The sequence below is a fragment of the Zasmidium cellare genome (genome assembly GCF_010093935.1).
Source record: "Zasmidium cellare ATCC 36951 unplaced genomic scaffold M409scaffold_10, whole genome shotgun sequence".
Taxonomy (NCBI): Eukaryota; Fungi; Ascomycota; class Dothideomycetes; order Mycosphaerellales; family Mycosphaerellaceae; genus Zasmidium; species Zasmidium cellare.
In genome coordinates, this window is record NW_022986954.1 from 671,622 (window position 1) to 699,198 (window position 27,577).

Here is a 27,577-nt window from a genome sequence, read left to right on the forward strand (position 1 = left end):
TCGAAACCCTCAGCGACCCATGGAGAGGCAACATCGCCATCTTGACAGTCGAGAGGACCGCCTTTCCACTCCGATTTCGATCACGAATGGATACATCTGCCCCAGATGATCGATATTATTCGATCACGTCGCTCCCAGATCAAGCCGCACTCATGCTGCCGAGCCAAATCTATCTGTCAAAGAGAAGAGAAGCGGCAAAGGGCCCAAAAAATGCAGACATCTGCTTCATTCATGCTGGACGAGTAAAAAGTTGACCTGTTACCACGTCACTGTAGAAACATGCACTCTCCGCGCGCCACAAAACCTCCCCGCCCTGCTCGCATCAAAACGGAGCGAGATGATCTCGACTTACCTTTCCCAGGCCCCGCCAAATCATTACGATGTCTCTGCCTCAGGTGGCTGAATCTGTCTGCCTTCGGTCTCGATGGATTGTTCAGCCGACTTGGCCGATCGCTCGAAGCCACCTGCAGCCTGCCAGAAGTCATCACATCATTCGAACTAGCGCCTTTCGAACTCGTTTCAATGCTTGCAACACTTGATATGCGTTCAACCGCAGATTCAACCGCTCGAGGGCGTCGTCGGCTTCCGGAACGATTCCCCCCGAGTTACACCGAACTTAGGACAGGTCTGTGCCAGAACGACGAATACGACGAGCATGTCGCTACGTCCGTGGTGCGTACGAGGTCGATCGCTATCATGGAGAACCTGGGGTAGACTCTGGGGAACAGCACCCAAGTATATTAGCTTGCAGCCGGTCAGGGCCAGTTCGAGGTTTGGGCCGATATCCGTATTCCTGTCGACATGAAGACGGCTTTTTCCTTTACTTTCGTCCTTGCTTTCGCTCAACATTGCTTTGGGGCTACTCATGAGGGTCGTCCTAATCTTGGGACTTTTCAACAGCCATCTGCATACGCCCGTCCAAGGTTCCGATATTGGGTGCCAGATGCGTCTGTGAATCTGTCAACGATTCGACAAGATATTGAAGATGCAGGCAAGATAGGCGCAGGTAAAACCCGCCGATCGTTTCAGATTGTTGCCTTTGCTAATAGTTCTCATCATTTAGGCGGCGTCGAGTTGCTTGGCTATTACAACTACGGCGATATTGAATCGGGAGCAGGCGTCATACCCGTAGATTGGGCAAAGTATGGCTGGGGTACGCCAGCTTGGAGTAAGTGTGGCCCATACTAGGCTTCGCTGTGGTTGCTCACCGTTCGTCAAGGGGATTTGCAAGATGCAGCACTGCAGGCAACCAAGGACAATAATCTTGTCATTGATCTAGCCCTTGGGCCGAATCAAGGAGCAGGCGTTCCAGCTCCTGTCGATGCCGACAGACTGCAGTGGGATCTTCAGCCATTCAATGTTTCCATTCCAGTCGGCGGTAGTTTCGACAACACTCTACCTGGATGGGGAACTGGCCCGCTCGTTTCAGCCTCGACTGGTCTGGTGAGACGTTCAGCGAACATCAGCTCTGTCATGACATATACCTTGTCTGCTGAATCTCTCCACGATGTCACAGATCAGGTCGCTCCTGACGGCCAACTCGCCCTCGATTTCACTGCTGATGGCACGGGTGAGCAATATGTCATATTCGCCTACTATCTTGTCCACACGCAGTACAGGGAGCAACAGACACCTGAGCTTGTGGTATCGGGCAAAGGTGTCGAGCAGTCACCAGTGACATCCTTTGTCCAAAATGGCTCCTGGGTTGTCGACCATTTCTCACGGAAAGGTGCTGAAGAGATGTCGACATTCTGGAAGACCCATTTGCTGGAAGGTGGCCATACTTCAGAGCTTGTACGACAAGTTGGCCGCTACATGTGGGAAGACTCCCAAGAGTTCAAAGCCAACATTCTTTGGACGCCTAACGTGCCGGTTGCTTTCAAAGTCCAACATGGATACCCCATCGGCAAGTACATTCCATTGTTAATGCATGACAACTCGGGAGGAATCAGTCTCTTTGGGAGTACTGCCACTTCAGTTTTCGTCACGGATGAAGCAGATTCTGGTGCTTCTCACGTGGTTGACTTTCGACAGACGGTACGACTCTGTGTTTCGTGCTTGGTTCATGAGGCTAACTGGGAGACAGATGACCCTCCTGAACCAGGATTACTTGAATGGCCTGACCGAGTTTGCAAACTCAATCGGAATGCAGTCTTCTGCTCAAGTGGCGTACAACTTTCCACTGGATATGCTGTCGAACGTGCCTCGTGTCGACGCGCCAGAATGTGAGACTCTCGGCTTCTCGCATACCATTGATAGCTATCGCCAATTCGCAGGGCCTGCCAACCTTGCTGGCAAACGGGTCATCTCTTCTGAAGCAGGGGCAACGCCTTTAGATGCATTTCAGCAGACAGTCCATGAGCTATTGTGGCAGCTGAAACGATCCACAGTTGGTGGTGTGAATGCTTTCATTCTCCATGGGATGCCCTACTCTGGTTTTTATCCCAACACGACATGGTGGGTTCGTTTGACGGCAATGGAAGAACAGGCTAACATTCCACAGGCCCACGTATACGACTTTCACTTACATCTTCTCCGAGATGCACAATCGTCACCAACCTGGATGGCAATACTATCGAGCGTTCATGGACTACACCGCCAGAAGCCAGCAGATAGCTCAGAGCGGTGTGCCAAAGGCTGACGTCGCGTTCTGGCAGAAGAAGACCTCGTACACCACTGTGCCCCGGTCATATCAGCCAACAGATCTTGAACAAGCCGGATACACGTATGAGTATCTGTCGCCGGACGACTTCTCTTTGCCGGGTGCCTATGTTGAGGGTGGCATTTTAGCACCCCAACAGCAAGCTTTCAAGGCTCTGATTGTTCGTAGCAATGAGACTTTGACAGCATTCGGTGTAAGCAAGCTCGAAGAGTGGGCGAAAGATGGACTTCCGATCATCTTCTCTGGTGGCGTTCCCGTTAATGTGTCAGGTACGGTGTCTGCTGGCGATCATCAGAGGATCAATGCATCACTCGCTCGGATCACCAAGCTGCGGAACGTGCATGTTGTGCCTGCTGCTGGACTTGCGCAGTCACTGTCCTCGCTTGGTATTCGTCCTAGAGTCTCGCTTTCAGGATCGAACGACATCTGGTACACTCGGTGGTGGGAAAGCGCAGAGGAGACCACAGTATTCATCTACTGGGACACCCTGGCAGCGTCTCCTCCAACATCGAACAAGACCGTAAAGTTCGCCGCTAATAGCACGCCATGGGTTTACGATGCTTGGACAGGGGTGCAGAATCCAGCGAAGGGGTACTCGCAGAGTGGGAACACCACGACGATGGTATTGACATTGGCTGGCAACCAAACGGCAATAATTGCTTTCAAAAAGCATGACTCAAGGAGGCTAACTGGAGAGCATGCAGCTACAGGCGTCCGTGAAGTTGACCTGAGCCGGAACTGGACGTTGACAGTCGAGTCTTGGATGCCTCCCGACGATATTTTCGACATCGAGGGTACTGTCAAGGAGAACAGCACGTACTCAATCGATCGCCTGCTTCCTTGGAATCGACTGTCTGTCGGGACGAACTTGACATTCGTTTCAGGGCGTGGCTTTTACCAGTCGACGTTCGTGTGGCCACTCTTAGCTGGCGAGTCCATCGCCAACGAAGCAGTGATCTCGATGAGTCCTATCATTCACACAGCCGTGCTGTACGTGAACGGCCGTGAAACACCACCTTTGGATGTCACAGCTCCTGAAGTCGACATCTCTGGCTACCTGCAGAAAGGCGTGAATACAATCGACATTGTCGTCAGCACGCCGCTGGGGAATGCCATGATCCCAGTCATTGATAAGCTAAAGACGATGGGTGCTTCAGCAGTATCCCTTCCAGAAGACATGGCCTCTTTGTTCGGCGGGGCCGCTTTAATTCAGCCCAAGGAGTATGGCTTGGTTGGTGATGTCGTTTTGAAGGTCAGGAAGAGAGATTGAGTTCGGGATATTGTCGAGATACGGAAGAGTTCCAGGCCCGGCAGATTGGTCTTTTGTTATGACGGCAGCTCACGGTATCAGACTCGCACCAACTCCCTAATAAGGTCACCTACGCCACGTGCTAGCGAAGTGTGAAGACAAATCACTAATAGTAGCATGCCATGTGGCAAGCAATAGAAGCCATGCTGATGTGTCAGAATAGAATAGGGAAGTCAGTCCAATCCATTCTCCTGGGATTTTGAATACCCGGGGTAGGGATTGGTGTGTTGTTAGGAGTCTTGTTGAAGCTTCACTCTATGACGAGAGACAAGTAAGAACAGGGTTCAAAGTTGCCTCTCATTGGCCAGTCGGTCCCTCATTTCTCAGTCATGTTCGGAGCTCGTGTTTGCGGCTCCCGAGAAGCCCTCCCTCTCCGCACTGGCCGAGTCACCACCTAACTTCCGCGTCCCGAAGGATTTCTTCCAACTTCACGCCTTTCACCTTTCTTTGATGGCTGACGGATCTGATCCATCTGCTCAACAAGTCCTTGCCAGACGGATGGCGGATGGTCATGGAGGTTGGAATGATGAAATTCATCGCAACAGCGTCAGCTTCGGCCGGCTGGGGAAGGATCATGATCAACCCGCATAGATATAAGACTTTTGGCGCTTCACACACCATGTCAAGGCAAGTGCAAACATTTCCTATCAAGATGCCTGATCTCTTTCAAGATACGCTTTTTGGCATCATCTGTCGCAACATCTCACGAGGACGGCTTTTCGCTTATCAAGACGACCGGGACGAAGATTTGAGGCGGAGATACCTCCAAGCATCGAAGGAGAATGAGAAGGAATTGGAAGATAGCAAGCCCCGAGACTTCATCCTCATCGAATATCTCGACGACGATCCAGAGAATCCGCGGAATTGGTCAATATCCAAAAAATGTTTCGTGGCATTCCAGATATGTCTCCTAACTTTCTCCATCTACGCGGGATCTGCGATCTACTCCTCGGGGTTGGCAGGCGTGTCGGAGCACTTTCACGTTAGTCAGACCGTCGCAATTCTTGGCCTGACGCTCTATGTACTTGGTTATGGCTGCGGACCGATGGTGTGGGCGCCGCTGTCGGAAATTCCCATGATTGGAAGAAGTCCAGTCTACATCCTTACGCTGGTTGTGTTTGTCTTCCTCAACTTCGGCGTGATCTATGCGAAGAACATTGGCATGGTAAGAGAGAAAGTCCAGGGGATGACTGTGCGCTGACAATATCTCGCTCCTCGCGTTCCGCTTCCTGACCGGCTTGTTTGGATCTCCAGTACTGGCAACCGGCGGCGCTTCTCTTGCAGACATGTTCCAAGCATCCAAACGCGCGTACGCAATGGCGGCTTACGGCCTGGCCAACGTCTGCGGACCTACCATAGGGCCAGTTATTGGGAATTGGGCTGCTGAATTCAAAGGATGGAGATGGCCCATCTGGGAATTAATGTGGATGTCGGGCTTTGCGCTGGTCTTCCTCAGTTTCTTCCTGCCAGAGACGTCCGCGGACAACATCATCTACAGACGGACGGCACGGCTACGAAAACACCAACCCGAAGGTGGAGCGATCTTGAAGTGTGAACCTGAGATCATCGGCGAGCAGATGCAGGTGAAAGATATGGTCAACATGACGCTGGTCAGGCCATTTACTCTGATGCTTTATGAGCCGATCGTTCTCTCGCTCAACCTCTACATCGCTCTGATCTACGCCGTTCTCTACTGCTGGCTCGAGTCTCTTCCCATCGCCTTTATGGAATTGCGTGGATTCAGTCAAGGCATAACCGGTCTTTGCTACCTCGGCTTGACCATTGGGGGTCTACTGGTCATGCCGCCATTCGTGTACTACAATTACTACTACGTCGAGCCGCGATTTAACAAGAATGGCGATCTAAAGCCGGAGATACGCTTGGAGACGGCTCTTGTAGGGTGCTTCTGCCTGCCGATATGCTTGTTCTTCTTTGGGTGGACAGCGCAATATCCGAGTGTGCTGTGGATAGCACCGGTCATTGCGACTGGGATCTTTACGATCGGGGCCTTTCTCTCGGTGAGTTCTTCTTCCGCGAATGTGAAGAAGTTGCTGACGATTCAGTTCTCGGCCGTCCTGAACTATCTCGGAGACGCGTATCCTACCAACTTCGCTTCGATTTCAGCGGGTAACGACTTTATGCGGTCCTGCTTTGGTGCAGCCTTCCCGCTGTTCGCCACGCAGATGTTTCATAAATTGGGCGTCAACTGGGGCAACAGTCTGCTCGGGTTTCTGGCTATCTTGTTCATTCCGATCATCTTTTACATTTGGTGGAACGGGGAGAAGATCAGAATGGGAAGTAAGAACGCGAGGCATGACATTTGACGACACACAGGTATGCGAGGAGAGTATAGACATAGATTTGTAGTATTAGAATATTAATAATGAGGATTAGTAGACTTTCGCTCTTTTTAAGAACAATATAATTTGGTTAGTAAGAACGGCAGCTAGCGTAAGTATCTACAGCTAAATGAGTCGTTATCCAGATAAGGATAACATGCTAAACGAGACGAAGCGGAGTCGACGCTTGCTATAGGTAGTGCTATACACGGCTAGGATCGTAGACAGCATAACTTGAAGCAACACATCCGTGAGGAACGCGCGGTGGCACGGCTTCTTTGTTCGATTTTGAATCACATTAAAAGTCAATCACGAAAGATGAGTCGAATATTTATATACCTAGGTAGATACCATATTCATATTGGGGGATCCGACAAAATATCTGAGACATTTCGAGCGAATGATCCAAATTTATCGAAGTCATAGCTCATGCTCTCTTGCCAAACTCGTTGTCATATTCAACTAGGACATACCTATATCGACCATTGTTTGCGTGCACGTCCTTAACAACCTGAGCACAGCCGTCCCTGCTTATAGGCACCGGCTGGATCCAACTCTTAAGATTGCAAGCCGCCGCAAGGTCAAACATCGCAATCATTTCTGGGCGATTTCCAATATGCGACGCTCCAAAATAGCACCCATTCGGAGCAAAACTCTGGGCCATGATCTGCACTACTGTTAGAGCCAGTCGGCGACCACCTTGGAGGTACTTACAGATGGGAGTGGGTGGTCCCCGAAGCCGACGGTATGAAAATGGCCGTTGACTTTCAGCGTACTGAAGTAGTCCGGAAGCACAAACGAGTGCAAAGCGTCTGTAGTGTTCAGGATGAGATCAAAGGTGAATTGGTATGGCTTGTGCCAGTCTTTGGTGCCGGTCACGACGAACTGCTTCGCGCCCATCTTGAGAGCGTCTCCTCTCTTAGACGGAGTATGGGAGAGGACGTAGACTTCAGCGCCCAGGGCCACCGCAAACATTACGGCAAAGTGCCCCAGTCCACCCCTGATGTACTGGTCAGCAATCAAGCTTGATAATTCCTCGTTTCTGGTCAACATACAGTCCGACGACAGCAAGCCTCTTTCCAGGCTCGGCGCCTAACCTAACGAGAGGACTGTACACTGCCAAGTTGTGAGTGGTTGGTGGTTGACGGGCATATTAGGTTGCAAAACCCACCAGTGATGCCTGCACACAGCATAGGAGCCGCAACCTCGCTCTCGATTGCATCTGGGATCTTGAACGTAAAATATTCGTGAGCCCTGATGTGTGACGAGAAGCCCCCTTGAGATATCGTTCCATCTGGGTATAGCGAACCGTAGGTATCGATCATATTAGAGCAGTAATTTTCTTGGTCCCCCAGGCAATTGGTACAAGTCAAATCTGACTGCACTTGAGCTCCCACGCCGACACGGTCGCCGATCTTGACGGTTTTGACGGTTTTCCCGACTGCGACTACTCTCCCAACGATCTCGTGGCCGACACAAATAGGAAGCGGACATTCACCCCAGCCTGAGGATACACTATCAGCCTGCTAGACGGCGCAAAGCTGTATATCAAGATATATGGGTTGAGCACCACCAGAAAATACCTTACCTCCGGTGATTGTATGCACATCTGAGCTGCGGACACCACAGCAATCGATGGCAATGTCTACATGTGATCTTCGAATGGTTTGAGCTTGAACTGTGCAAGTCGTCAGCGACAGTCCGTCTCGACCCGAGTGAACGAACCTCTCGTCTCTTGAAATTATGCCACTCCTTCTGGTTCTCGATCATAAATCCTGTAGCTGAGTTCGCACTCATCATGGCCCGTCGGATGTGGGAACACAAAACGTAATGTATTCGGGAAGACGGAAAGTCGAGCAGCAGGCTGAGATTTGTAGGGTGAACAACAAATACGCGTTTGGTTCAAGTGCTTGCTCGCACTACCTCGACGAAAGGACGTGCGAGCCGCCGAGGCCTCGCTAGTAGCCGGACATGTTGTCGCGTTGACAGATCATGAAGCATGTGGGGCTTGTTCGCACTCGTGCTGAACATCAACGAGGCGCCAACCATTCGAAGGGTCATTGAGTCGGCACTCTACACGAACCCCATTTGCAGCCACCGTTGCCGAGGGTCACAGCCGTAGCCTTAGAGCTAGCCGACATCAGCCGAGACAATCCGCCTTTCTTCTCCCCAGTAGTCTCGTGACGACGTCGAAACGAACTTTGTGTACATTGTGGTCTGGCCACTCCGCCATTTGACCCGCACAATGAATCCTCGTTCAAATCTAGAATTGCAAGCAGGGGCAGGGAAAGATCCTAGCCACAAACCCCAGCGATTCTCACGCTCGAAAAAAGGTGCGTGTTTGGTTGCCGAAGCGTACACTGCACAGAAACTCACGCAGTGGTAGGATGGTAACAGAGTTCGAATCAGCCCACTCATCTTCATGTGCTGAATAGGTGCACAGCCTGGTATGCCGGAGACGCCACGTGAAATGCGACGAGACACGCCCATCATGCCAGAGGTGTGCGCGCGGAAAACGAATTTGCGAGTACTCGAGCTTTGAAGAGCAGGAAGCGAACCTTGCGAGCAACCATGACGGCGCCGACAATGAGAACCGAGCATCACCACGTCCTCAACCACCTACTGTTGGTCATCCTTCCGCGACTTCGCCTCCCTTCCGCCAGTCCCTCGAGTCCTTATCGACCACAGTCAGTGCTCTCGAGCTTGATTGCCTCGGCAGCGATCACACAAGTTTGCCGGTTCCATCACGGCCTTGCTCTGATCGGCTTCTCTTTCGCCTCTTTAGTCACTATACTGAAGTTGTCGCACCGTGGGTATAGCTCCCTCTCCGTGGCCTCGCTGTTGCCTCCCTGACGAATCGCCTCAGCTCGCTCTCACCGATCCTGACCAGCATTTCCGCCACGTAGTGCCGCACGAAGCTTTCTCATTCCCTATACTCTTCAACGCTATCATTGCCCTTTCGGCCCAGCAGCTCCACATGCTTCATGGGCTCGACATCGGCATCGCCGACCTGTTTCACCAACGATGTATAGTTGCCCTGATTGCGGCGCTCAGCCACCAGGTGCTCGCCGCGGATGGTCGTGTCCTTGCCGCTACTGTCATACTGCGAATGTTCGAGATGCTACGTCAGAGTCCGTGCCTTTACCCGTGCGATGCATCAGATGTGGCTGCGTAACTGACGTTCAAGTAGCGGACAACCGCGATCCTCAGCACCACCTCCTGGGATCCTGCTCCTTGGTCGAGCTTCCTACTGAAGAAGGCAACTTCCACGAGCTCCGTGTCGCCGCGTTCTGGGTGTACCTACGACAAGATGTTCACATGGCCGAGCGCCATCAGCGTTGTACCCTTCTGAACCTGAACCACAGCTTCGTAAACATCGAGGGAAGACTCTGGCTCAACAACTGTGATGATAATCCGGCCAACCACGTCACTTGCCTATTTGCCCGAACCTTAAACTACTGTTTTGCTTCTGCTGCTGAAAGAGACGATCATGAATTCAACGCCCTGACCAATGAGTTGGACAATTGGTTTGGAAGTCTGCCACCCGCTTACGCACCAGTCTTCCAGGGGCCCAACCTCATCGATCGTCAAACTCAATTCCCTGTGTTGTGGTACTTGGCCGACTGGCACGGTGGGTGTCCCTGCCGCAAGGGCGAAGCATCCTGTGCTGACGAATAGATATTCGCCAGTGTTTGCCCTCCAAACATTTCACATGGCAAAATTGCTCTTGAACCTACACGCGCCTCCCATAACCACTCGAGGTATCGAGGCTCTACAATCGATGCGGGAACAAGAAGTAAGTGTAACATCTTCAAAGGCGCCTGTAGAGTGGCAGCTGAGTTGTACATAAAGGCTAGCTTGCTTTACCATGCAGCTCAAATTTGTGGTTTCAGTGTTACCAATTCATGTGAAGCTGCTCGAATCCATGCTAGCGAGCATTTGCGCTTCTGTACGCATCGCCTCGGAGCACTTGAATCGTCTTTGAATTGACCGACTACAGGCCTGAGCATATTCACAAGTGAGAAGGAGCAAAATGAGATTGAAGACACTCTCAACAACATACGTAGGCAGACTGGCTGGTTCCTGGAGTTGGAAAACACAAGCGAAACAGCCCCAAGCCAAATACCGGCCTGATCAACCAGAGAATCCACCACTTGCTGCCCTGTCTGATAGCTGCCGCTCAAAACAGGAGACTCGAAAAGAACCGATATGTGTGTTGTCGCATTCGGAAATTCATGATGCTGAGTTTCGTGTCTTGACTGTTCGTCCTCTGAGTCTCCTTTCGACATGGCATTCTTCGCGGGCATATATGGCAACCATTAGCTTACCACCTCAATTTTTTCACAGTCCTGATCTTTTTCGTCGGGCTGTGCCGTACGATTGACTTCAGGCTTCCGCATGCTAGCTTTCGCATGCTAGCTTTCCGTGGATTATTTGCTTCGAATACGGCGTCCATCTCTTCCAAAGTCCGTCCCTTGGTCTCCACAAAGAAGAAATAAATGACACAAAATTCGAGGAGATCCCATCCGACGAAGAACACATAGAACCAGTAACCAATCTAAAGTGTACCATCATCAGCATAGGCGCAGATCGTCGATTTCGCTCGTTTACCTTTTCCAGGGCAACAGGTGCTGCAAGTGTATTCACAAATCCAGCGCAACCGCTGGCCAGTCCAAAGACAAGGCCGCCTGCCGAAAGATTCATATTAGTTTACGAGGCGCTTCAACAGGTGTTCCACACTAACCTTTGGCTCGCATATCATTAGAGAGGACCTCGCTTGGATATATGGGTTGCATTGGGGTAAATCCAAAGGCGAAGACGCATCCAAAGACGAAGATGAAGGCGATGGATGCACCAGAGGCTGCCTTACTTCCCGTCATCTCATACCTTGCAGCAGTGCCAGCTGCAATTGCCAGACAGACTGCCATGCCCACAGTACATCCTAAGAACATCTTTCGGCGACCAAGAATATCATTGGAAACGAGCTCCGGCAATGGCAGGGATCCATCCAGTGATTGCATAGGCGACGTTGAGAAGAAGCTTCGTGCTGGTATCAACAATGCCAACATTCTGCAACAGAATGGGAAGGTAATAGGATGCAACACTACCAATGTAGTATGTCAGTGGACCGCTGATGATGTCGGACCTTCACCTTTGCGAGAGTGAAGACTCACTTATTACCCGAGAATTGTGCAAACCAGGCAAATGCGAGTCCGATTCCTGTTCGGTATAAACGCGCACGGGTTCTGAACAGTGCCCCGAGGTTGAAAATCGTTCGCCAACCCACCATACCATCGCGCTCAAGAGATTCAGACATCTCTGCGAGCTGCAGGTTGACTAGGGGACTGTCCGGCATCCCGTTGGCGTGAAGTTTCGTTAGAGTCTTCCGCGCGTCCGTATGCCACCCTTTCCCAACGAGCCTGCGCAGGGGTTAACGACCGTTCAAACCGACAGCTATGGGTTATGATGCACCATCGCGGAGACTCCGGGCAGAACCAAATGCCTAGGCAGGCAAGAGCAGGACAGACCATCTGAAGCCATAGGGGTAGGCGCCAACTTAGATTTCCGCGGCCTGCCAGATGTAAGTTTGCACCGTAGACGACCGTTGTCGCGATGATTGAGCCCTGCAATACCATGATCAGTGTTTGACACAGTACAAGTCAGACGAAGTCGAGAAATACCAAGAAATACAAGGTGCTGAACAGCCCGGTAAGCGTACCACGATACTGGGGCGGTGCGATCTCCACGAGATAGAGTGAAGCGCCTTGAGTGGCAATAGCGGCAAAGAACGACAGTAGAAAGCGGCCGCCAATGAAGGCCGTCAAGCTTGGTGCGACAGCGGTGACAATGGCGCCGATGCAAGCTCCTAGGCAACCGACAAATATGGACAATCGTCGGCCTTGCCAATCCACAAACCAGAAGAAAACGGCCGCAGCCATTTGACCAACTTGGGAAGCCATCAGTAATCGCCGAAGACTAGAGCAATAGACGGGCGAATGAATACAGACCTGGAAAATGGAGAACACTATGCCCGTGCCTGCGTTTCCAGTGACTGGAAGATGGTAGTATGCCGTATATTCGGGAAGCGCATTGATGCTGCCCATTACGCTACCGTCATAGCCTGTATCAGAAGTCAGTCCATGTTGGACGCAGAGCAAATTAGTGGTCAAGGGTAGTGCGAGACTTCCCCAGCATTGTGGCGACCAAGAAAATAAGGCTGCAGATGAGATACAAGCGCAGATATCCAGGTCCCCATGGATCTGGCCTGGATGCAGCGAGGGCGGCTGCTAGGCAGGAGCTCTCTGCAATGACTTGCTGTCTGTGGTCTGCAACCGCGGTCGTCTCTAGTTGCGGAGGTGCCTTGCTACTCGCAGCTGTCGTTTCATCCATCGCTAAAGAAGTGTGACGATCTAGCCTGGGAACTGATACGTTATTCAAAGAGTTCGTGACCAGGGCAGTTGGGGGAGGAATCACAAGCATAGCCTTCTTTGTAAAGCCTTGCTTGTTGTTATATGGCTCCACAGGTCTACATGCACAAGCGAATTTGAGAGGAGGTGGCTCGTCGTAGTGCCTTCGTGCTCTCTCGACAAAGGCTCGGTTAGAGCTCGGCAAGGTGCCTGTGTGAGTATTGGTGTAACCGAGGACTCAGCCAATCGTGGCGATATCATACTCGAAGACGATGGACCCTTCCGGTGACCGGAACTGGTCGAAATACGAGTACGAAACCGCTTTTGGACGATTCAAGCCTGGGCTGCCCCGCCCAGAGGCTCTTAAAACAAAGCAAGGCTTGACGACGCAGCCATTATTCGAGAAGCAAAACGAATTGCAAAATGGCCAAAGATATACCACTCTGGCGAGGCTTCAATGTCGTTGATCTGTTCTCAACCAGCGTCAGGTGGAAGGAGCATTTTCCTATGAACGATGGAGTCGTTGCTGAAAAAGATTTCGCCATGATTCGGGAGCTTGGTTTCAACTTCGTACGGATTCCGATGTCGTACTTGTTTTTCGGCAAAGGCATGTTTGGCCGCACCCCGGACGAGAAGCGGCTGTTCCTCATCGACCGAGTCGTGGATTATGGTAAAAAGTACCAGATTCACGTGCTACTGGCTTTTCATCGTGCTCCGGGCTACTGCGTGACTGCTAGCAGTCCGTTTGATTTCCCAGAAAAGGGGGATCTTTTCAGCAACAGCGAGGACCAAGAGGATTTTGTGACGTGGTGGCGAACGCTGGCCGAACGGTATCGCCATGTCCCGGCAGATGCGCTCAGCTTCAATCTTGTCAACGAACCGGTGAATCCAGTCAACATCCCTGATGACCAGCTTGAGCAAGCATACAGACCTGCGATCGATGCAATCACGAAATCAGCCCCGGTCGCCTCATTCATGTTGAAGGCCCTCTGCGAATGGTCGATGGCAATCTGAAGCTCGTCCCGGCGCCAGCTAGCATTGCTACTCTCCCGAACGTCGTTAACTCGGTGCATTTCTACAGCCCAGTTGCGTTGACCCATCACCGTTGCCCATGGGTTCCGATAGCCCAGGACGCCGAGCCGCTCTCTTGGCCGTATCATGGTAGCGGTATTGGACCGGATGGCGACAGGCTGTGGGACCGTGATACCATCCGAGAGCAACTGAAACCCTTTCTCGACTTGGCAGAGGCAGGACACGCTATTCACGTGGGTGAGATGGGAGCGTACTCAGCATTGCCGCACGATGTCTACATCTCATACTGCAAAGATCTCATGAACATCCTCGCCCAATATCGAGTTGGCTACGCTATGTGGAACTTTCGCGGTCCGTTCGGCATATTGGACAACAGGCGCACTGACACCGACTATTTCGACTTTCATGGCCATAAGCTCGACCAGAAGCTGCTCGACGTAACAAAGCCAAAGACTGGGGTTCGTTCAGTTCCTACACTCTAAAAGGACGTTGAAGTTTGGGAAAGCAAGAGTCTATGATAGGCATCGTCCAACGGGAATTATCTAAGCTTATATAGATAATTTGATGATATGTTGGCCATCATACCTATTGCTAATTTTCATAGTGGTACAAGGTCACAAGCACCGAGATGGTACACTGAGTAGATGGCGAAAGGGTCGGCGAGGAGGGCTTACATAAGGAAGAGAGGAAAGACATGAAGAAAGAAGAGTCGACGTCGAGCGGCTCGATTAAAACACAAGCACAGCGAGTGTCTCACTTTGTGGAAAACAGTCGTATCACGCTACATGCTTCGCGTCAGAATGGGTCCTGCAGAGTTCACTGTCGCGGTCGCGGTAGGCCTGGTCCACGAAACACCACGAGCACATTTTTAACAAGACGCGTCAGTATAGGTCGGCAACGATGCTAGCATCATTACATCTATCCTTAGCAACACTGACGCGACGACCGAGCCCAAACACCAAACAATACAATGGTTCTCACATACAGCAGCAGATGGGTTTCTTACCGCCCATCAAAAATCCGACAATGTTTGCAACGCTGGACATCCTCAACGCCCGTTTTTCCCCATGAATGTCCTCAGCAGATGGCGTTCAACATGGCTCCTCGACGACCTCGCGATGCTTGCGTGCCTTGTCCTCGTGTCTAATCGGAAGACGAAGAGCTCGGAGAGGGTGACATGGAAGATTTCTATCGAATCTGCGATATTGTTAGAGCATCGCGTTCGCTAAGCATCGTTTGCGCGTTGAAAGATACAACAAGAGCCACTTCGAGAGAATTGTCTTTAGTAGATTCAGCTTTGTTCAGCCAGTCGAGCTAAGAGTTCTCTGCCTCCAAGTTTGTTTTGAGCTGCATCTGCGGGATTTCGACATCTGGCATCCCATTTAGTGTGGGACAGTTGTATATACAAGAGCTGCGAGGCCAGTGCGTACCTTTCCACATTGAGCAAAGCCTGATGCCCTGCATCGTGAGCTTCCATCTCTTTAGCCCATGCATCGTAATGAGTCCACCATACCCGGTGGGTGAATCCGTCCCGGCCCCTGTACCCTGCAGTACCGTCTGCCTCGTTTCGTCTCTCCCACGGCTTGTCGACGGTATAGTGCAACGCTCGGACTTCTTCATCACGCCAGATGTTTGGATGAGTATATCGATGTAGCTTTACTGCGTTGTACTGCCAGCCAATCGGCACCCATCGATCAGCGAAAAATTCCACCAGAAAGTCCTGATCCGGATACTTGTACTTCACGATACTTGGACTCACTTGCAGAGAGTTTCCGATGCGATCCCAGACGTCTCTCGAAGGCGTACAGACAAAGACACCGGAGTTTAGGAGTCGGTGCGTCTTCTCCTGCGCTTCGTTCTCTGGACTCAGGATGGGTGCCGCCAGAGCTGACGGGTGCCGCAGGGGAGTGCAGGGACAATTTTCGATAGAGAATTCGGGGGGAGCGATTGGATCGCTGTCGATGTTGCAGGCACATGCATGGTGAGCTGAGATCCATTCCGGCCCAGGCCGTTCAATGTCGAATATGTCGTCCATGTTTCGCAAGATCAGAATGTCGGCATCCAGGAATGCCACCTGATCCGGTCTCTGGTCCAGTGCTAAAGCCGCAAGACGGTCGCTTTCGATCGGTTGGAAGGTCCTTAGTTTCGTCAGAGTCTCATCAAATCTTGACGCAATTGGTTCTGAGCCCGCGGGAAGAGCAATCGGATCTACTCGCATGGGTCGGCACAGCGGGTAGATGTCACGCAGGAGGTGAAGGCATTCCACGCAGTCCTGCTGCAAAGTGTCCGTGTATTGAACGATAATGACATGCTTCGTGTTGGGTCAGACGGCGGATGGCAGCACGTATATCGACTATCCTGCCACAGCGAGGAGGCGAGACGAAGTCGTGACACTCCAAGACTCTGATGAGTAAGCCATCATATCAAGCCCTCTTCGCAGGCCGGCCGGAAATGGTGTGGCCGGGGTCTGCCAACATTCAGATCCGGAAAGTTGAGGATCGATTCCTCAAGAGAGTCCAAGAACCACTCGGGGTGCCGAGACTCTAGTCTGCGGTGTAGGAAATCCTGCCACCGAGCTCGACAAACTGCCGAGAAGGATCACACGCGATGATTGTTTCGGCAAGCGTAGCATACATCGCGTAACAAATACTCTGACTGGTACTCTCCATCAAATCCCGAAGGACCGTGGTGCCCTCTTTGACTGCAAACTACTGTCCCCACAGCATGGCGAGCTCGCACGATCATCCGTCACACTTTGCGCGGTGATCGTACTTTGCGAGCGCTGTACTTAAGTATACCTACCTTTCCCATTGAAAAGGTAGAACAGCCTGAAGTTGCGAAGTCGAAACGATAGCCTACAGGATCATACGGCGCGCCCAAGCATTAGCAGGGGAATCAGTAAGATGAATTCGACCATGCAGCTGGTTGATATTTGGCTACTACAAGAAAGGCATTGGATCCAACAGCTAACGGTCACCACTTTGACGGCAATTCGACTCATCACTGGGGCTCTGGTACTCCTGGTCTCAATTCTGGCATTGCAGGCTTCGCTCAATTTCTTTCGCGACCCACTAGAACTTCGAAAGTTTCCGGCTCCGTCATGTGCTGCGTTTACGAATCTCTGGTCCGCGTACCATTCCAGGAAGCTACGGCGCTCGAGGGCCATCCTTGATGCGCACCGGCGCCTGGGGCCGATTATACGCATACAACCGCAGCATATTTCTTTTGCAGATCCACGTGCCATACAGGAAATCTATGGTCACAGGTCTCCCATGAGGAAGGACAAGTTTTATCGTACAATCTCTGGGGACACGGACGAGAGCATTGTGAGCACGAGGAATCGCGACGAGCATGCTAGGAAGCGACGGCAGATCTCCAATGTCTTCTCTCACCGGAACGTGCTAAGCATGGAGTCACTCGTTGCTGCCAAAGTTCAGCAGCTTGTTGAGCGATTGGATGCTGCGGCCGCGAGCGGCGAGATGATTGATATCCGACAGTGGTTGAATTACTTCACTTTCGATGTGATTTCTATGATGGCTTTTGGAAATGACCCCGGCTTCCTACGCTCCGGCAACGCACAAGCAGCTGCTGAAACCACCAATGGCAGCAAGGTCTACAGGGTCGATCCCATTATGTCGTTCCAAGACAATACCGTTCATGTCGCAACATTGGGTCACTGGCCGGCTCTTCTTCGTGTGACGAAACCTCTGACACGTTGGTCGATGTATAGCAAACGTGGGGATGACTTCACGAATATGTGCATTCATCAAGTGCGAAGGAGGCTTGAAAAAGTGTCGCATCCCCGTAACGACTTCTTTCAGCATCTTCTGACGGACAGCAAGGGCGAAAAGCGGTGCCTGCCTTTTGGGGAGCTGGTCCAGGAGGCGGGCGTACTTTTGAGCGCTGGAAGCGATACTACAGCCTCAGCAATGACCAACACGCTCTACCTTTGGCTTCGGCATCCGGACGTCTTGGAGAAACTCCGCACTGAAATTGAAAGCGCTCTACCCGACACAAAATCTGCGAAGCATCTCGTCGTTCTCCCTCACACGCCCATGAGGAATGTGGACTATTTGCGTGCTTGTCTCGATGAAGGTCTTCGGCACCTCCCACCAACGAGCATTGGTCTCCTACGGATGACGCCACCCGAGGGGGCTCGGATTGCTGGTCACTGGATAAGAGGCGGCGTCACGGTCTCAGTTCCAACCTACACTATCCATCATGATACGACTCTCTTCTCCGACCCCTGGACATACAGGCCCGAGCGATGGCTGGAGGGGAACGCAAAAGAGCGCCAAAATCTGAAAGACTATGTGATTCCCTTCACGTTGGGCAGACACGCTTGCATAGGTAGAAACATAGCGTTTCTGGAGCAGACCGTCGTTCTGTCAACACTCGTGACGCGTTATGCCTTTGAATTCACGGCTCAGGGCTTCCAGTTGCCTGTGCTAGAACGTATTAATGCGAACCCTGGGCCGTTGCCTGTCCTTATACGTATGCGACAATAACGTACTTAATAGGGAGTAGTATATAGAATTTGAAGTAAATTGGCATAAACAAAAGTTAGAGCCAGCACAAGCACAGAATTACTTTGAAAAATTGAAACGAGGCCAAAAAGGTGGTTGTTTCTATTGCCAAGGGTTTAGGCTACTGCCCAGCATCTTCGCTTCTTTTAGCATGTTACTAGCAGGGGCAAGAGAGAGTCTCATGCTGGCTACGATAATAAAAGCGTCTCTGCGAGGCTTAGACCTTGTTACACTACATGTGAGCACATTTCACGACCAATACCCTCTCGACCTCCTTTCTACCTCGAAATCGTCCGTATTTTCTCTTCGCAGTCATGGCCCCGGATGACCTCTGTGAAGCGTGCATGGCTGTCTTTGCGGATGGGTCCTTTGGCAGATACGCCCTCAGCGATTGCAACGTCGTCGATTCCGAAGACGACGATCCCGAAGACGACGATCCCGAGAGTCCTGGCAACGGAGTATTAGAAATATGGCATGCGCACCATCTTTCTCAGTGTCCCACCGTCGAGCAGTCTCACAGGGGTGTATTCCGTGCTCATGGATACCAACAATGGACGAAGAAGAACGTGGAACGTTCTTTTGTTTTGCTGCTGCCGATAGCTCAGCTATGGTCAGAATTTGTGCGTGCTGCTGGGCCGGCCGAAAAGCTCAGTGTTCAAGGACGATTCGAAAATAGTCACAACGGTATTCACTCAAGCACCGCAAACGCACAATCCTTACTGATCAATATTAGGCTGTGAGTATTTTCGCATTCCCTGTTGAAAACTTCGGCAATAATGCTCAGCTGATCCATTTGGGCGAACTTTCCCTGTCAAGTGAAAATACTGGCAGCAAGGAGGTGGTGCAGATGGCAAAGGGATTACTTCAGCATTGCTTAGAACGCCACAACTTGTGTGCCGATGAGAGCGGCCCTGATTGGCGGCCACGAAGGCTACTCGCTCTTGATGGATCATTCGCAAAGCTGGTCGAAACAACTGGTCGAGACTTGACCGATCCATATGCCACACTGAGCCATTGTTGGGGAGGGACGCCTAGCTTCGTGCTTACCAGCCAAAACATGAGCGAGTTTCAAAGGGGGCTTGCCTTCAGCCAGTTCGATGCGACATTCTACGACGCGATGATAACAGCTCAGAAGCTTGGTATCCACTACATCTGGATCGACTGCTACTGTATTGTTCAAGGGCAAGGCGAAGCAAGTCTACGAGACTGGAAAGAGCAGTCCGTCCTCATGCACAAAGTGTACTCCAATGGCATAGTCAACATTGGTGCTGCCCATGGAGTAGACTCACGCGCTGGATTATTTGTATCTCGAGAACGATGGAGGGATCTGCACTATCCGCTGGCAGCCGTTTCACATCAAGTCGGAGTCATCGTCGTCTACTGTACAGCTGAACATTAGGTCAATTGCGTTTTCTGCCGCTGCTAGAAAGTCACAAGGGTTAGCCAACTTGCCTCTGTTTAGTCGAAAGATTGCTGTCTCGGCGTATGCTTTCTTTCAGTGCGCGACAGACTGCGCATGCATTCATTCAGCATCTGAGCTCACACCACAGAGCCAAGTCAACCTGGAGAACTCTTTGACGCCCGGAAGACTTACGAATCCGGATCCGGAGACTCGCTCCGTAGTCTATGAAAACGTTTATGGACGGGCTATTGGCATGTATTCGACCTGCAGGCTCAGCTTTCCACATAAGGACAAACTTGCCGCATTCGAAGGTATCGGGAGGAGGATCTGCGAGTTGCTTGGTACGGAGTATCTGGTTGGGTTCCCAAGGTCTACTTGGCCGTTCAGCCTTTGTTGGAATACAATCGCACAGGGTCAGTCAAGTTGGGACCAATTCGCGCCATCCTGGCACTGGGCATCTTGTAAGTCGATAGTGGAATGGACGGGTAAGTCACAACGATATCATCACCTGCTCCTGTTCTACACAGCCCTGGTAAACGGTCACGGGCCTCTGGTTGACCAGATTCTGGATTACGCCGACCTTGTGTGTATCGGGCGACCTCTCTGGATCTCTGAAGTCTTTTACTACTCCATACAGAAGTACAGCAGGCTTCGCGTGGCGACATCATCTCCCCAACAACGTCATGATGTAACAACTAAGATTCGGGTCTAGGACTATCCTCAAGATAGGGAACCTGATGAAGACGATGCCCTGGTACGACCACACTTTGCACAGTTCGAAAATAAGCTTGCGCCCATCCGACTGTACTTGCTACCGATATGGAGTCGACTGAAATATGTGAACGCATGTCGTCTAGATGAGAAATCTTTCTGGGTCACAGAAGATCAAAACGGGCTCATCTTAAGTTGCAGCCCTGATGAATCATTTAGGCGAGAAGGCACTTACCGCGGCTTATCTGAAACCGCTAGACACTTAGCGATGCTTAGCTCGAAAGCTCAGTTGGTGGTGGTTAGATAGAGGAGAGTTATCATCCGTTGTCTGTAACAGGACAACTAATAGAACAGGGACTCTACATTTGGAGCTGTGGAGAGCATGTTGTAAATTGGCGGTTTACACGTAGATCCGCGCGGGCTATCTTGTTGAGACGTTGGAGAAAGAGCGATGATATGAACTCGACAGAATCCTCGCACGCTCCAATTGAGGTATGGGATCAAAATCTCCCGACCAAAGAGCTCGAATTTTCGAACTTTCATCGCCTCTCTGCCGCATTTCAATTGCAATTGCAGTAAGATTTGAGCAGAAAGACCCCGTCATCACATTTTCTGTTCAACTGTTGCGTGGTTCGAAATCTAGGCTGACATGGAACGTTCTACGGCTGGGTTTGTGCACGTACGTCGTAACTGCCAGTTCAGCAACGGGCTTGGATAAACCGCCGCTTAGACAAAGTACGCACGTGGTTCTCGATACGAGAAGGGAAGGAGCAACGGATTCCCACGTGTGGACATGCGGCATCACGCTAGCCTTCCCAGGGTATCGCGAGTCCCCGCAGTCTAGCGCTTGAACGTGGAAAGTGCGGACATCACATCTGGAGTTCTCAAGTCCCATCCAATTTTGCCAGCCAATCGCGAGAGCATTGTGCTCATTATTGTCGAGGCCCTTTGCGGCGGGAGTTGTGCTCCTCATCAGAGAGATTCGTGGGGCGATTCATGACCTCCTCGTGCAAGGTTCCCCTCCTTTTGCACGACTTCAAGCTTAGGATTTTGAAATTCAAACGCCCATATCTTCCACCCTGGGCGATGTGAGTGTCTAATACTTCGACAGTGGTATGTCGACATGGAGATCTACCGACTGACTCGAAATGTGGCCAAAGAGATGGAGTCCCAAATTTCCAAATACCAGTGCGTGTGTGGTGTTCAGGTTGGAAGGAGCGCATCTTAAGATTTGCGACCTCGAAAGCTCGAACTTCTGACTTTCATCGGTTCTTCTGAAACTTAACAAATTGAGAGCGAAGGGCTTTGTTCGCAACTGCGTCCTCCGACTGAAGCTTCAAACGGATCTCACACCTCTCCTGTTTGACTTGTGTCTTCGAAAGTTTGTGAAGTATTTGAACAGCATGGGATCTCTCAGGCGATGACATTGTCTGAAACATTGACAATAATGGATTGCTGCCTGCAGGAAGACTTTGCGCAAATGCCAAGTCCTAGACAACAGTTGCACACCGGGTCAAACTTGGGCCTATCTGTACAGGTGACTACAATGTACAATTTTGCGCAAAGTTCCTCTGCAAGTAGTCATTCTGCGCCAAAAACAGGGTGTTGTGCGAAGACAACACTTAATTTAGCAACTTTTGGACAAAGAACTTGCCGCGTTGTTAGCCTCTGCAAAGACTAGTATAATTGTGGGACCCATTTTACACGCATTTGCGCAATTACAGTCCAGTTTCTTCTAATCGATGCAAGTGAGAAGACGTTAGCTACCAAATTAGGTAGGTCCTGACAGTGTGTGTCTAGGCGACTCTTAAGCCGCTAACGAACCTAAATTTGTGCTAAGCTACTGTAGAACGGGCTATATGTTGCTACCCCGAGAACACCTATAAGTCTTTAAGCGTCTAACCAAAGAGGTACAAATTCGTTAACACCTAGCCGTATTGTTGAGCCAGATTATATGATTGGTGCTGCAGTTTTTCTAACCAGTGATCTTATCAGTTTCGTCTGAGGACCACAGATCGTGGTCGATGGTGAATTGTCCATTCCGTTGCAATAGAAGAGATGGGAAAATCCACGAGTCTGTCTACCATTCCAGATCGTCTCCATTCATTGCATCAATGCTCATCTGCAGGTCCATCGGTAGCCACATGCAGTGACTATTTTCATGTTCGTTTGAGTATCCCATGAAATTGAAGCTGCTATCGTCGAACAAGTTCGGAGTCGGAGCTTCATATCCCACTGAATGAGAGCTGTCTGTTTCCAAACCAGCTGTGCCACTTCCGCCCTCTGTCTCGGCCTGGAATTGCGCAGATGAATGCGTGATACGATTTCCAGTCCCAGACTTCATCTTTCTAACGTACCAGGCGTTCACCGCTTGCATTATCTCTTTCATCACCGTCCAGTAATCCGGGTGTGGCTGTTCAGGTGGATTGTAAGTCGTGAGATTGTGCATTCTGAAGCACAGCGAATCAAGGTACAAGTTCAGTCGAATGCGGTCTTGGGCTTCCTTGACGTTCCATTCTGGTGGGTGCGAAGGGCTGAACATGGAAAGTCGAGCCATGTCCATGACCATTCGGGGGACTGTTGTCCATTCTGCAAATGAGACGAGGTGAGTTGTGTCCGTAGATACTGCGACAAGGGTGTCGAAGAACATCTTGCCAGCTTCCAGTTGAGAGGAAAGACCAGAAAGCTGGCGATACATGCGATCTGCGTTATTGATCTGTCGAGCGTCGTTCGCCAAGTTAGAGGTCAAAGTCTTGTGCAGCTTTGTCTCCAATGAATATCGGATCAAGTCTAAAACTGCCACGGCGTCAGTTACATCGCCAAGGCTGTGACTCGGTATGGTAACTCACGACGTGCTTGCTCACGTCTTCCACGCTGGTGCTTCCAACCTTCGCACTGACTGATCCAAAAATGGAACGTTTCCAACAGTTGATCTCCAGATGTCGTTGGCAGAGTGAGGTTCCTGTATGTCTGGGCATGTACCATGTCTGAGATTCGTCTCGACTCAATCAGGAGCTCGATAACGCTATCGGTGTCGTACTCGCCGTTCTCAGACAAATGTCTTGACCATTCATGCATATAATCCCGGCATTCCAAGAGAGTCGAGACCGAGAACTCTGCTCTGACGCTGCAACTCATCAGTTTTGTTGTGACAGTCTGTCGAAGATACCTATTACTTACGAGGCACAGAGATAGTAGCATCCAAGAACAGCTCGACGCATCTCGCCCTCGTCTGCAGAAGTCTTTGCAGATGGTAAGAATTCGAATTCGTTTGTCGTAGACTTGGGCAATAGTCTGAGGTCCGACAAGAGCGCTGCTGCCAAATGCAAGATGGTCGCTGGATTGCGTACTCTGGCATCAACATACCAGTGTGACCTGAAAAATTGATCAGTCGAGCTTCAAGAGTAAACGACGAGCTAGGAGTGTACCATGCAACGTAAACGAGGATACTTTGCAGCAGGGCCAGGTCCTTGCGTGGTTGTATTAGAGTACGGTTGGCAAGCTCTGTACGAAATTGCTTTTCCAGATGCATCTGCAGTTTTTTGTTACGCCACGATGATACCGCCACGATGGCGAGTAGTAGCATTGGCTTCTCGGTGCACACGGAGTTGAAAGTAGATTCGTCATCAATAGGGACGAAGGGAAATGAAACCGACATAGACCTATACTGCGTGAGTAGTCCTTCCGCTTCTGGGTAGGCAGCCAACGTCTTGGAGAGTGGATCGTCCTTTGCTGGCTTCTTCAGCTGGGCGGAGACTTTGCCATCCTCAGCGGACAGATCAAACTCGTGCAGCTTGGAGACCTCATCCAAGGAGTGGTTCGACTCATTGTCATCCTCGTAAGTCTCGACATGTTGATCAACAGTATCAGGCGGTGAAAGAACGGAACCTTTCCAGAGGGTCTTCCTGTTTGAGGGTGCCTGATTTTGGGCAGTGGAATCATCATCATCATCACCTGCTATTCGTGCGAAGAGACGGTCTATCTTCTTTTCGACTTGGACAATGCGACTGATACATTATCAGTAAAGGCATCGCTAGCAGAGGGTCTTGCCACTTACGATGAACCTTGCTTCCTTTGCCGCAAGCGGCGCTCGCCCCAAGCACATTCATATCCCGATCGGAAACACCTCGATATCTTGTCAGTGGCTGGCAGGTACTCTCGCTTCTGCTGCGACACACCTCTGACAAGTCCCTTCTTCTGAACTCGGCAAACATCGAGCCTTCAATGTCCGACAGCGCTGGCAGGCCTGAGCGGATCTGCGGACCTTCGACCGATCGTCTGCGGAATTGGCGTTATCATCCATGCCGGTGGAGTGGAATACGAAGGTGGGAGTTGAGATCCGGGCGATGGTTGTTGATGAAGTGAGGTGGTGACGGAATGGGACGGAACAAGAACTTTCAGCCGTGCCGGCGATGCTGCGGTCCGAGATCGAGCTTAGCTAGGCGACAAGAACAGCTCGTAGCCTTGCGAGACTCAAGGTGTTAGAAAGACTTAGAAATGATACACAGTTCCAAGTACGGAATGCAATAGCCGTGGACTCAAATCTAACGACAAAGGGAAGCAACGTTCACTGCTGACTGACAATGACCCTGTTGACGACAGTCGTTTAATTTGAGGTTCCTTTGTCTGCAGACTGCCCACTGTCCTTCCACCGGAATAAATTGGCAATCTCAGGCCATGACTGTACTAATCTGAGTGCTACAAGGCTTGTCGTCGGACTCGTCGATCTTTTACCAGCATCGTTATCAGACAGCTATGTACATCAATGTGAAGATCATTGCGCAGAGCAAGGTGAGCTCGCCGAAATACGAGACGATACTCGTTGGCGAGCTACCTGAGACACTCTGTGTGGGGCTTGGTGAAGTGCTGCTCGTTGACACCGTCTGCCCGGGGGAAAGGGACGAAGTGGTGATCGCAACAACTGATGTGGTAATCGAAACTGCTGACGTCGATATGGCTTGCAGCTTGTCTGCTCCAGAAACGATAGGCACAGTCGAGAGCACCACGTCTGACCCGCAGTAGGTTGTCGTGTAAGAAGTCGTATAGTCGGTCACCGTTTCAGAATGTGAGACTTTCAATGAGTCGGCACTTTCGAAGCATTTGCAGACTGCGGTGTTGGGTGCCGTCGAGCAGTCGCTGGTAAGGGTGTATTGGCCGTCAAAGGAGGCCTGGACTCGAAATATGCTGGGACCAAAGGTATATGTGTTGCCCAGGTAATCAGCACATCCCGCTGCTGTGCTATTCGAGGGACATGATAGCTTCGCTGTCGTGGTACCGTTCTGGACGTTGAGGATGTAGGCCTCGAGTGAGGGCAGAACAGGGCTGTAAAGCTGGACTATGGTGGTGCTTTGGACGGTTTGCTGGGCTACTGCGCATTGTAGGAAGAGTAATGCACTCAGCAAGGCCACGGGCAAACTCCGAGTCATGGCTGTGTAGGTTGAAAAAAGATGTACTCAAGCCCGCCTGCCCACCAGCGTTGCACAGGAAACGAGTGATGGTAATAGTCGAGGAAGGAGAAGGTGTAAATGATACTCAGTCCCTCACTAGACTTGCAGCCGCCAGTCACACCCAAGCCACAAAGTCTAACTGCCGGTAACCCGTGCGGTTCTGGCTGGAATTTGGAAGGCTGTCATCAGGAGCGAGGATGGGGCGTAGCTTTCGGGACCAGGCTACTCTTTATACAAGCTATGGACAGACTTGCATTACTTGTATCCAGCTTGGGTTGATGTACAGAAAGGACGCCCTCCCGATGCACTGTGTGCAGACGGCACGGAAGACAAACTTTGAGCCGTGCCGGTAAGACGACCTGTTGAGCCCAGCCTCACGAGGAGAACGGGCCGTGGCCTTATCAGATTCGAAGTGTTAAGAACAGCCTGGAATACTTCTTATGCAAGGGATCTCTCTGCACTGATTTGCCTTTCAAAGCCTGTCAAACTCATCATGTCTCCGCTATTCGACCTCTCGCGGCCAAATCGCAAGATTCATGCTGGGGTCATTCTCCTGAACTCGTAAGTCTGTCTCGACCTACTTCAGCATCAAGTTCTCACAACCCAGGCAGGACCACCGAGATACTGGACATCGCACCATTTCACATCATGGGCGGCCTATCAGATCGAGCAGAAGATCTTCCAGATAGTGCATGGCCGCGAGGAATGAAAGACCAAGCCATGGATATCGAATGTCACTGGGTGAATGAAACCGGCAAGCCAGCGCAGCTGACATCGAACATGAGCGTCAATACCACGGTGTGCCCTTGAAAGTCTCGACTCATATATGGAATTGTTCTGACCATCAAGTCAGGACACCTTCTCAACATGCCCACCTCTCGATATCGTTTTAATGGGCGCAAACAAGATGGACTACATCCCAACTTCTGCGGAGCTGGAGTTCGCTCGCAAAAGTTACGAATCCTGTCAAGCCTTCATAGCCGCTTGCGGAGCCTTTCGCACTCTCTTGCTAGCTGGACTATTAGATGGCAAAACCGCTACGGCGCCTTCAATCTTGCTCAGGACACTGCGGGAGGAGCACCCGCAAGTAACATGGCTCGAAAAGCGATGGCATCAAGACGGCAAGATCTGGACAACAGGGACGCTGGTGAATGGCTTGGATGCCATGCGTGCTTTTGTACACCATACCTGGGGCGGTCAAGGTGGACTGGCAGAGCATTTGTTGACGACGGGCAATTGACCTGACAGAGATGTCGATTATGATGAATGCCAGTGCGGCAGGCTGAGCAGCTCAAATGCCTCCCCAGATAAGCCCTTACTCATCGACTTCAGAGAGTGCGGACGCCAAGGGGGAGAAGTGACTCGATGGGTATCGTCTGCGTCTCCCTCATGCAATGTCTTGCAATACTCGGTGGTCAGTTCTACTCCGCACGGCCAAGGTAGTAACGTGTGAGATCTGGTCGTAATTCGCGCTTCTTTTCCCACATCTCTCCTGGTTTTCGAGGCCGCCTCCTCTATTCAGCTTGATCAGCCTGGGTTTATACTCTGGTTTCTATTCCAACCCTCAGACTTCTCGAAACAGCTACACATATGGTCGAATGCTAAATCGACTGCGAGCTGGATCCTCCGCCCCCACGACAACAAGTCTACATACGCCAACATGGAGGATGTTCGCCCGCGCAAGAACGAGCAACATCACCATCGTACGCTTACTCATTCCTAATACATGAATGTTATTGAAA

At 51.1% G+C, this 27,577-nt stretch overlaps 11 protein-coding genes across 11 annotated transcripts; 7 read left to right on the forward strand and 4 right to left on the reverse strand.

Moving 5' to 3' along the window:
• Positions 1–801: 801 nt before the first annotated feature.
• On the forward strand, positions 802–3,932 carry M409DRAFT_20615 (uncharacterized protein; the record flags this gene model as incomplete). Its single annotated transcript, XM_033805473.1, has 5 exons — positions 802–1,006; positions 1,064–1,168; positions 1,220–2,037; positions 2,087–2,457; positions 2,504–3,932. The coding sequence occupies 5 exons, from the start codon at positions 802–804 to the stop codon at positions 3,930–3,932; spliced, it is 2,928 nt and encodes a 975-aa protein (XP_033670284.1).
• A 691-nt stretch (positions 3,933–4,623) lies between these two features.
• On the forward strand, positions 4,624–6,295 carry M409DRAFT_65074 (uncharacterized protein; the record flags this gene model as incomplete). The annotated part of the gene is made up of 3 exons (XM_033816357.1): positions 4,624–5,059; positions 5,226–5,989; positions 6,035–6,295. The coding sequence occupies 3 exons, from the start codon at positions 4,624–4,626 to the stop codon at positions 6,293–6,295; spliced, it is 1,461 nt and encodes a 486-aa protein (XP_033670285.1).
• Positions 6,296–6,737: 442 nt separating this feature from the next.
• On the reverse strand, positions 6,738–8,107 carry M409DRAFT_52645 (uncharacterized protein; the record flags this gene model as incomplete). Its single annotated transcript, XM_033812132.1, has 6 exons — positions 6,738–6,977; positions 7,025–7,310; positions 7,366–7,426; positions 7,482–7,836; positions 7,899–7,955; positions 8,036–8,107. The coding sequence occupies 6 exons, from the start codon at positions 8,105–8,107 to the stop codon at positions 6,738–6,740; spliced, it is 1,071 nt and encodes a 356-aa protein (XP_033670286.1).
• Positions 8,108–8,555: 448 nt separating this feature from the next.
• M409DRAFT_52646 (uncharacterized protein) lies at positions 8,556–10,569 on the forward strand (the record flags this gene model as incomplete). The annotated part of the gene is made up of 7 exons (XM_033812133.1): positions 8,556–8,692; positions 8,754–9,123; positions 9,177–9,441; positions 9,501–9,941; positions 10,000–10,106; positions 10,185–10,259; positions 10,378–10,569. The coding sequence occupies 7 exons, from the start codon at positions 8,556–8,558 to the stop codon at positions 10,567–10,569; spliced, it is 1,587 nt and encodes a 528-aa protein (XP_033670287.1).
• A 142-nt stretch (positions 10,570–10,711) lies between these two features.
• On the reverse strand, positions 10,712–12,700 carry M409DRAFT_65076 (uncharacterized protein; the record flags this gene model as incomplete). The annotated part of the gene is made up of 8 exons (XM_033816358.1): positions 10,712–10,998; positions 11,055–11,252; positions 11,293–11,414; positions 11,485–11,730; positions 11,783–11,934; positions 11,992–12,257; positions 12,315–12,418; positions 12,495–12,700. The coding sequence occupies 8 exons, from the start codon at positions 12,698–12,700 to the stop codon at positions 10,712–10,714; spliced, it is 1,581 nt and encodes a 526-aa protein (XP_033670288.1).
• Positions 12,701–13,140: 440 nt separating this feature from the next.
• On the forward strand, positions 13,141–14,389 carry M409DRAFT_52648 (glycoside hydrolase family 5 protein; the record flags this gene model as incomplete). Its single annotated transcript, XM_033812134.1, has 3 exons — positions 13,141–13,599; positions 13,647–14,207; positions 14,354–14,389. The coding sequence occupies 3 exons, from the start codon at positions 13,141–13,143 to the stop codon at positions 14,387–14,389; spliced, it is 1,056 nt and encodes a 351-aa protein (XP_033670289.1).
• A 651-nt stretch (positions 14,390–15,040) lies between these two features.
• On the reverse strand, positions 15,041–16,886 carry M409DRAFT_65077 (glycosyltransferase family 8 protein; the record flags this gene model as incomplete). The annotated part of the gene is made up of 3 exons (XM_033816359.1): positions 15,041–15,119; positions 15,180–16,060; positions 16,884–16,886. 3 exons carry the CDS (start codon positions 16,884–16,886, stop codon positions 15,041–15,043), a joined length of 963 nt encoding a protein of 320 aa, XP_033670290.1.
• Positions 16,887–17,021: 135 nt separating this feature from the next.
• Positions 17,022–18,290, forward strand: M409DRAFT_52650 (uncharacterized protein; the record flags this gene model as incomplete). Its single annotated transcript, XM_033812135.1, has 2 exons — positions 17,022–18,243; positions 18,277–18,290. The coding sequence occupies 2 exons, from the start codon at positions 17,022–17,024 to the stop codon at positions 18,288–18,290; spliced, it is 1,236 nt and encodes a 411-aa protein (XP_033670291.1).
• A 299-nt stretch (positions 18,291–18,589) lies between these two features.
• M409DRAFT_20622 (uncharacterized protein) lies at positions 18,590–19,674 on the forward strand (the record flags this gene model as incomplete). Its single annotated transcript, XM_033805474.1, has 2 exons — positions 18,590–18,733; positions 19,009–19,674. The coding sequence occupies 2 exons, from the start codon at positions 18,590–18,592 to the stop codon at positions 19,672–19,674; spliced, it is 810 nt and encodes a 269-aa protein (XP_033670292.1).
• Positions 19,675–22,468: 2,794 nt separating this feature from the next.
• Positions 22,469–25,814, reverse strand: M409DRAFT_52652 (uncharacterized protein; the record flags this gene model as incomplete). The annotated part of the gene is made up of 8 exons (XM_033812136.1): positions 22,469–23,184; positions 23,238–23,515; positions 23,569–23,620; positions 23,755–24,395; positions 24,446–24,514; positions 24,567–24,826; positions 24,971–24,977; positions 25,150–25,814. The coding sequence occupies 8 exons, from the start codon at positions 25,812–25,814 to the stop codon at positions 22,469–22,471; spliced, it is 2,688 nt and encodes an 895-aa protein (XP_033670293.1).
• Positions 25,815–26,328: 514 nt separating this feature from the next.
• M409DRAFT_20624 (uncharacterized protein) lies at positions 26,329–27,075 on the forward strand (the record flags this gene model as incomplete). The annotated part of the gene is made up of 3 exons (XM_033805475.1): positions 26,329–26,396; positions 26,447–26,633; positions 26,689–27,075. 3 exons carry the CDS (start codon positions 26,329–26,331, stop codon positions 27,073–27,075), a joined length of 642 nt encoding a protein of 213 aa, XP_033670294.1.
• Positions 27,076–27,577: the final 502 nt, after the last annotated feature.